The sequence below is a fragment of the Solanum tuberosum genome, unplaced genomic scaffold (assembly GCF_000226075.1).
Source record: "Solanum tuberosum cultivar DM 1-3 516 R44 unplaced genomic scaffold, SolTub_3.0 scf00146, whole genome shotgun sequence".
NCBI classification, from domain to species: domain Eukaryota; kingdom Viridiplantae; phylum Streptophyta; class Magnoliopsida; order Solanales; family Solanaceae; genus Solanum; species Solanum tuberosum.
Genome location: NW_006239076.1, coordinates 346,524 through 355,895, shown reverse-complemented (window position 1 = coordinate 355,895; position 9,372 = coordinate 346,524). Strand labels below are relative to the sequence as shown.

Here is a 9,372-nt window from a genome sequence, read left to right as displayed (position 1 = left end):
TTAATTTCTTTTTTTCTTAAACTCGTTCCAAGTCAAACTAGGCAATTATTTTTGAAACGGAGGAGTATGAATTTAGCACCAACCAACGGAGGTGAAGCAAACCCATAAAAGCAACCTTCCATCTTCCACACAGTTCTAATTTAGTTTCCCTAGATAAGAAGTATATAAGGCTACCAAAACTGATTAACCTACACTGTAACCTACCATTATTATTAATTGGTTTTTTATTTTCTAGTGGAGTACCCCATAATTATTTATAGCTGTAAAACAATAAACACTTCAAATTCCTCTGTTTTTACAGTTTGAAGAATCCATCTGTTTTCTTTATTCAAGTTTGTGTATTTTGAGTTAGGTGCAATATGGATTCAGGCGATGGGTCCTCTGTTCCAAGGAGGAGGACTAGACAACAATTTTTAAAATATTGTCTCGAGTTTATTGAGGAGAGGAACAAGTCGACTCAAGATGGTACCACTAGGAGGAAAACAACTAAGTTGGAAGAAAAAAACACATGTATTGTGGGAGGTGAGAAGCCAAAAACGGGTAAAAAGAAGGTGGACAGTGGTAAGAGGAACAAGTCGACTCAAAATGGTAACACTAGGAGGAAAATAATTAAGTTTGAAGAAAACAACACATGTTTTGGGGGAGGTGAGAAGTCAAAAATGGGAAAAAAGGTGGATAGTGGTAAGAAGAAGTTCACTTGTGAGTCCATCCAGGAAATATCTGATTCTGATGATGTTGTTATTATTGGAGATGGCTCTGCAGACTCTAGTGGTTCAGGATCTTCGTCCAATGTTGGGTTAAGGGCAATAGAAGATGTTAGTTCATCAGAGGAGCCCATTGATGTTGAGAAATTGAAGGACTTTGTTGATCCTTTAAAATCACAACAAGATGAGTTTACTGAAATAACTGAATCTGAAGCTTCAAGTGACGAGGACAAGTAATAATAAGTTGGAAAAAAGGTGATGTCACTTACATTAAATTTTTTATTCTCCTCCTACTATAATTTATTTAATAGTAATTCTTTTTGTTTGTTTTGGTCAGGGAGGAGGAGGTTGAGTTTGTTGTTCTACCATGGTGTTGGCTTTCCGCCAAATTAAGTCCCAACTTTTGTGAGCTCTCTCTTGCCTGTTTTTTGGTCTACCTACCTATCTCTCTACATTATGGATCAACTCGGATTAATTAATACTTGGGTATTGCAGTATTTTCATTTTCATCGTCACAAACAATATTGTAATATCCTACTCCCAAGTGATCTTAATTTTGAGGTTTTAAATGAATATTCACCTCTCTATTTTCTTGGTCCCTTGATTGTTCTAGAGGAGTCCGAACTCTTTTTTCTAAAATAACCATTATATCAATTGACACATTTGGATAACAAAAATATCACTCATACATTCTACAACTCAAACTTGTAACAAAAATATCAGTGATAGCTAAATCGAAGACTCACATACAACAGTAACAATTTAGCTTCTGTAGAAAGTAATGAAATTTCACTTTCAATCATAGACAAGGTCCATCTATTTACACAAAACCATGCACGGCAAAATTGACAACTTTGAGTGCCCATGCTAATGTTGCAATGCAATCAGTACACTGAAGAATTACAGTACCATGAACAAAGCGGTTCAGAAAAAAACTATGAAATCAAGTTACCTGCAGATTATTGCGCCAAATCGTGACCAGCTCCTCAAACACGGCAACGAACTTTACTAGCATGTCATATTGTCTTGTCCTCTACCCTGGCAATATGTGATCTAAACTATAAAAGATGATTTGAAAAATTCAATTCTTCTATAAGAAATGAGCAAACTGCACGAACAAGAGAAATGCATTGATTATTGCTTATGCAACAACAAATGACTCACAGGAAAACTGGACACATCTAATTCAGAGTAGTATCCCACAAATTCTCCTAATTCAGAACAATTAGAATCTCGGAAGTATCGGAACAATTTCCGTGCTTATAATGGCCAACGTTTTCTGCCAAACATGCCAGAGTGTTGTGGCTCTCAACTGCAAACACGTCGGATCAGACTGGTGGGGTGCCATAGCAATGTTCTCACCCAAATGGCTATCAAGTGTGTCCAGCAAATTAAAGGAGCTTGGATTCCGCTGGAAGAACTTGAGTGTCTTGTCTGAGACACGCATTGAAAAATTCTTATCGAGGTCTAGCATACGCTACATCAAGAAGTTTCGTGAAGGCATTGTCGTATGCATCTGAAATAAGAACCATGATTTTAGACTTGTGAATACACTGATATGCTAGTGTGGAATGGTCATAAGCTCTGAATATAGAGAAGTAAGATTGAAAGCCTCTTCAAACTCTAATGTAAAAAACAAGAGATTTTTCTGCAAATTTCATTGTTGGTATCGCATGAAACACATTAAATGAGAGACACAACTGAAGACTGCTATCTAACATAAGGGTGACACCTTCGAACATTGATGGTATAAAAGAAGAAGCAATTATCGAATTCCTTGTTGTTCTCATCAAGTCAAATTGACAATGCATACCAATTGCCTCTCCTTGGGGATTTTCAGCAAACACTTTGGAAGAGTGGCATGTTTGGGACGATACTATCAAATAGTTGTTGAGAGGACTGATTCCACACGTAAGGATATCTTTCTAATATGTTAGAAAACCTGTGAGGTGCCTCGGCCACATAAGACAAGGAATCACTTGGCTGCCCAGTATCAACCCAAGCATCCACAACACTACCAAATTGAAGGGAAAAAATATCTAGTATTTGCTCAAGATCAAAATGTAGATATGAGCATGTTTTCTTATGATAATTGACCAAGAGGAAGCTTCTCACCCGAGAGTTCAAATTTGTTGTGTTGTCCGGTGACACGGGGCGGAGAAGAAGAGTTGAAATTGGTGAATTAAACATGAGAAATGGTTAATAGAATTTAAGTATACTCCCATTTGTAGACAGACACATGGACATTTAACTGGATATTCCCTAAGATTGGGGCAAAATCCTCTAGAACAAACTCTTGGTCAACACTCTTTTGTTAATCATAAGCATTATTCATTTTGGGTTGGGGTTGAGTTTATGGGACTCAATTCTCTAGTAACTAAACTGTTTTTTTATGTGCTAAAACTTGGTTTTATTTATATGGTGTTGGGTTAGTCTTTGGACATAACACAAATGATAACAAACATGAAATACTCAATTCTCTTCCAATTCACTTTACGTTTAAATTTTGAATTCCTCTAAAACTTATAACTAGTTGTGGGATCTGGTATTTCCATGATGGTGGAGAGGGAGAAAAGAATATTATTTACTTCCTCCAATTATATTTTTTTAACAACCCTTTGAAGACATATATCTCAAACAATTTTGATCATTTGTTTCCATAAATGCAAAGGCAGTGGAAGAAATGGATGTTAAGAATGAATCATCTGGCATGTAAAGCTTCAAAAGCCTTTTTTCAATCCAATTCATGAAATCCTTCTACTGAAAACAATAATGTTATTAGGAATTCTGTAAAAACAAAATGTATTATTTATCATTTAATTTCTTAACCATTGTTATTAAACTAGAAGGAACATTGTCAAAGTTGTGGTGTAAAACTGAAAATCATATCGAACCATATCAAAATGCTCGAGGCTTCTGGGTATTAGAGCATCACAAATCAGTTCAGACATTAGTTAGTAGTTTAATCGCTATTAGTGTTTCAATAGTCCTTGCTTATTTGAGATTTTCCATTACTATATTAGTCGTCATTATTCATTTAGATTACTTTAGTTTAGTTCTTTTAGGAGTCTTATTATTTCTCCATAAGTCTATTTAATATATTTCTTGCATTCATTAATAAAGTATCATCTTCCGGCAAATATTCAGTCTTTACACTTAGGTCACTATTATATTATTATTATTATTACACTAAATATCAGTTTCTATCTGTGAGTGCACTATGTCATTCAAAATGAAAACACCTAGCTATAGGCTAAAGAAACACTCCTAACAAATCAAAACAATTGAGCATTCTAATTATATGTGAAAAATATCTCTTGTGCACATCATTTTGCTTAATAAGATAATTTATCTCTACGATGTGCAAAAGATACAAGTACACCCACGGCTTGTTAGCCAACCTTGGCTATTCCAAAAAAAAAATAGCAAGGAGGTATTTTGAAGTACCTTCAAAAAGCTAGTAAAAGCCAATCAGTTGTTATAGGGCTGCAAAAATGAAATTAGGGAGCTTTAAAACAAAAGATGCATCTGTCTTACTTAGGAAAAAAATTGACAGAGAGAATGTGCAAATTTGTAGATAACTTCAGATAAATGAAATAGTTGACAACTTCAAACGAATGAAATATCAGAAATTAGTAGAAATTGTGTCAGCATCTCAACTGTTTGGTTTGTTATGAAGTGATCAAGTAAACTTAAAGTATCAATTTTTTTTGTAGATAACAATAACCAATCGTCCATGTACGAATCAAATATTATAGATATAGGCTATAATACTCATAGAATTTGATTACTCTTATTAGATTTTCTCCCCACTCTTCACAAATACAAGTTTACCCATTTCTATGTTCAACTAAAATAGTGAGCAAGATGCAAAACAACAAAAATCATACTATAGTTCTTGGCCATCACCATTTGGTACACATTAATTATCATAGCATATGTACCATAAATGTTTTTAGTGAAAGATAAATATACCCATACAATTCAGGTTCTTCTATTACTTGCATTGAAGTACCAGAAGGTAGAGGAGAGATCTATCTGAAGTTTTTCTACCTTCAAAGCTTCTTATGTTTCTCTCCTCTTCTTTCTCAAATAGGCTATCTTGTCTAAGCATAATCTTTATTCAAACTTTGCAGCTCAACATATACATTTTGCTTATGATTTTTTTCGATAGTTCTGACCCTTCTATGAAAGGTGTACACACACACACGTAAAACATAACTTTTTTAAAGATAAAAACCTTGTGTGTTCACTTGTATATCTATATAAAAACAGATAATTTTAGCATACATCATACTAACCTTGTATGAAAATTGAGGAAGAGTCTCACATCTTGAGCACTCTTTCTTGTGACATTGTTGTACTAACTGGGCTAAAAGATCAAGATTTTCAGAAAGACCATGTCTCACCATACGAACAACGTTCTTTATTATTTTTGTATAAAATGTTTCTTTTCTTACTTTAGAAGACCTGGCTTTCTGATTTTCTAATAGCTAATATCTGAACCTGGATTATAAAGCGGTCATCACAAAATCACAAGACAATCAAACACCAGAAGAAAATAAACATAAGAGAAATTATTTGTAAGTTCATGAATAATGTCGTAATGTAATAGCTCTTCAGAATAATACGACAGTGTAATAGCATTTCACTTCCCAAATTTTAAATCATACCTATCAATTGGCATCTCCAAAATTGCAAAAAGAAAGATAGTAAAAGTAAAAAATAAAGAACAAAACATGTACAAAAATACACTTCCAATGATTTATTTTGGAACAAAGAGGAAAGACCATATACAATTAGTTAACCAAAAAAATGAAGCTTTAGCTGTTTAAAATTTTAGACAGTAAAAAAGACAGAGCAGATATTGGAAGCAGAGGGGAAAAGTTCACATACAACATCCTATTACTTAGTAGGAACTTATGGCCTTTAAGCAAAGTCCAACTATTAGTTACCTTATTTAATTTGCCATTTTATTATTATTATTATTATTTAGTATCATTATAACTGCTTTGACTAAATAAGGATTTTAATAATATGTCTTTAGTCCAAAGTGGGGGAAGAAGAGAAGCAGACATAATAGACATATCTGTTGTTATTCTCCAAATTAGCAAAAGAGAAAATCCCAAGAGTTATTCTGAGAATCCTCAATTACATCTAAAAATATGAGTATTAGACAACGTTAAGCTCAAGATTACACACTGAGAAGGGAAAAAAGCAATTGAAAAACTGCCCAACGAAAAGATTCTGAATACTCATATCTCATAAGTAGGTTGTTATGGGGAGATTTCATCAAACACCTTGGTTGTGTAAAGTTCTTCCTTCAGATTCAGATCTCATAAAAGCATTTGAACACACATTCAAAATGCAAGTATAAAGTCTACCAATAAAACATGAAGAGAAAAATTCAATATGAATAAATATTATCCAAAAACGTCAAAATAAAATGAAAAATGTATAAAGCCTAGAGAACTTAAGAAGTAAAATATGGCTATGAAATCGAGCAAAATCAAAGGTCGGTAATCCCTCTCAAGTAGAGACTCTTCTTAAAAAAAATTAGGGACCACATTCTCCATCAACTTTTTGAACAAACGTAAGCAATTTCTTGTTCTTTTGGATCAACAAAAGGCAGATAAATCACTGACCTTTTTATGAAGAACATATTTAAATATCTTATAACCAGAAAAAGCAATACACATAACTGAAAAAGTCACATTAGTTGAAAATCGAGAAAAAAAGATCAACCTTTCTTACAAGGTTGTTGTAGTTCTCCCAGCTATTGCTAAGAAAAGCGGATTTTGCACCTCACAGACCAGCTTTGTGCAGCCTGTTGGTGGATGGTCATGAGGACTATGCTACTACTTTTAGAGACATCTTTCCCTTTTCAACAATGTTAAAAGCACTTGATAATGAAGATCACATATAAGTTTGTCAAGAAACAACAGAGATCCAGAACACTCCCTTTCTTCTTTTATCTCCTATATATTGCGTTGGCTTGTGCATAGAAATATACATTTTGCATTATCAAGTTAAGGAAAAAAATAAATGTAATAACTTTGAAACTAATGTTATAACCTTTAAAACGGGCTATATAACTTACCTCCTCTGGTTGATAGTAGGACTTTTTTGGGGTGCGGGGACGAAAAATGAAGAAAGTAGTGAAAAATTACAGAAATAGTATTTTTAGTTCACCTGTTTCTCCAAGTGATGGTTATTAAAAAAAAGTGTCGAACACATGCTATTACTTCAATCGATTATTCTCACTTTAAGTGTTGTTGTGTCATTCTTCTATGGTCTTATCATAGCAGACAGTAATATAGATGTAAGCTTTATTTTCCAGGATCATTGTAGATTCCAAGTATATTGGGATTCATATTAGGTGTACTCCAAATGACGCTCTCCGTAATATACACCACATCAAATACTGAAAAACACACAAAATTCATTATTGTAATTTTTGGTTTCCATTTAACAGCGGTAAGAAACTGAAATACAACAAGATTATGTTGCTGTCGAGATAGAGGCACAAAAAAAGTTATTATCCCACTCATCCAAATCAACATTGAATTTCATATGTGACAACAAATAGGAAAATTATTCTATCACCAAAAGTTGAAAAAAAGAATGTATGTGTATCCAACCACCAACAAACAAATCACCTTTGTCAAATTAATAAGAAATTAAAAAAAGAAGAAGCAGAAACTCTTGTTTAGTAAACACAGAATTGTCAGTGTCTTCTCTATCATAACAAGGCAATAAAAATGAAGTTGTCAAAAAAAAAGATGAATATCAAACCAATGAAATATAAATATGTACAAAAATCAACTAATCCCATATGGTTAAGGAAAACACGTGTTTTGAAATAACTCGAAAGGAAGCCCCCAAGGCCTAGCTCAAGTGGCAAAAGGTGGAGGATTTGTGGCTTAGGTCGCAGGTTCAAGCCCCACACCATGCAAAGCGAAGCCCGGTATTTAAGTGGAGAAGGGTAGAGGGGCGGGCCCATTATCCACCGAGTTTAGAAGGCTGTGATTGGTCCAAAGGGCGGGTCACAGATGGATTTCTCGGTTATCAAAAAAAAAAAAAAAAAACTCGAAAGGAAATGACACATTACTTCACATGTAAATCACTCATTAGTAAGCACAACAACAACAACCTTACACAACAATATAATCAATTATTGTCACAAGTACCGAAATTTTCAAGAGATGGTTGTAGCTACCAGACAATGTGAAAATATAGTGCAATGTCGGTAATGTAAGGTACATCAATCAAATTACAAGGTCTCTCTTTAATAAGATTTCCACCATTAGCTAAAGGCATTGTTTTTGCAATTTGATTGCCTGGTCATCATTTCAGCGACAATTTCATCGCAAGAAATAAAAAATTTTGCAAAAATATAATAGAGGGGACATGTATTTTGATAAATTTAGCTACAATGAAATGGTATCAATTACAAGTGACTTTGAAAAAAAATGGGTGGACTGACCTCTTCCAACTGTCGACTTTGATGAACTAAGCATCCAATTCAAATAGCTAATTTGAGAACTTGCAAACATGTGCACTTCTAGTCTTCTCTACAAGAATTCATAGGCAATTTGGCAGGCGACATCAACAAACCTGAAAACCCAAGCAACAAGTTTTTTTGCAAAGATTTGAGCTTTTATCCATTTGCCTTCATGGACCGCAACACAAAAGCGAAGAAGAACGTTCTTTTCTATATTATAGAAGTGAACAGATGGTTCAGTTACAAAAAGCTGTATCCTCCGCAGTATTGCAAGTATCTTAGGATTAAGTAGAATGAGTTGCAAACTTAAAGAGCAGATAATAAGATAAAAAAGTGGGGAAAAGACACTAAATGGGATGTTGTGCAACTCAGGCATAATGTATATATCTAGCAGGAGATTATCTGAAAGACTAAAAAACTAAAATTAAAGCAAAAAGGCACAAATATTCAAAGAATTCAGAAGTAATGGGTGTAATACCAGTGAAGAAAGGGCAAAAAATTCTGGGCACCATCGTGCATGAGAGCATATGTCTTTTGTGGTATAACAAAGCCACAATTTCTTCAATTCAGCATCTCCAATAATGAGCAAAGCTTAACATTCTCTGATAACAAATGAAAACGAACTCCTAAAATCTCAATATAACAGGCTCCATCTTGAAATTTAGAATCATGATCAAATGAAACTAACAGAGTTCCCTATTGAATTTTAATTAGTCCCGAGGCATCTAAAGGTAGAACATGCGAGTAAAAATATTCACAACAAACTAATAAGAAATCAGAAAATCGCCAAAAATTTGGATTCAAAATTTCCAACAGAAACTACATTCGTATAGATGAAAATTAGGAAATACAGAGACGAGAAAAATAAGACAACAAAAATCTTTCAAAGAAAAAATCAGAAACTTTACCTTTACCTTTAGATGTAGAAAGAGAGTGAATTGGAAGAGACATGAGATAGAATTGGAGAGCAGTAATTGTTAAGGCAATTGATCTCACTTTACATTCACACGTGGAGACTAAGGGTGTGTTTGGCACGAAGAAAAATGTTTTCCTACAAAATATTTTTCTATAGATTTTTGAATTATTTTTTAATGTTTGGTTGATGAGTAGAAAATATTTTTCAAAAAAGATTTTTTAGTGTTTGATTTATAAATGAAAAATATT

At 33.5% G+C, this 9,372-nt stretch overlaps 1 protein-coding gene and 1 long non-coding RNA gene across 5 annotated transcripts; one reads left to right on the top strand and one right to left on the bottom strand.

Annotated features, from left to right (window-relative positions):
- The first annotated feature begins 128 nt into the window (after positions 1-128).
- LOC102601618 (uncharacterized) lies at positions 129-1,291 on the top strand. The gene is made up of 2 exons (XM_006353033.2): positions 129-959; positions 1,042-1,291. Exon 1 carries the CDS (start codon positions 360-362, stop codon positions 939-941), a length of 582 nt encoding a protein of 193 aa, XP_006353095.1. The 5' UTR covers positions 129-359; the 3' UTR covers positions 942-959; positions 1,042-1,291.
- A 174-nt stretch (positions 1,292-1,465) lies between these two features.
- LOC102601404 (uncharacterized) lies at positions 1,466-9,156 on the bottom strand. Of its 4 annotated transcripts, none has more exons than XR_001474115.1 (6): positions 9,117-9,156; positions 8,191-8,810; positions 5,006-7,128; positions 4,152-4,190; positions 1,869-2,220; positions 1,466-1,742 (listed from the first exon to the last, which is right to left on the bottom strand). It is a non-coding gene; the product is annotated as an uncharacterized lncRNA (long non-coding RNA). The 4 variants fall into 4 exon arrangements; XR_001474116.1 differs by lacking the exon at positions 9,117-9,156 and having other exon boundaries at positions 8,191-8,321; positions 8,687-9,070; XR_001474113.1 differs by lacking the exon at positions 9,117-9,156 and having other exon boundaries at positions 8,191-9,070.
- Positions 9,157-9,372: the final 216 nt, after the last annotated feature.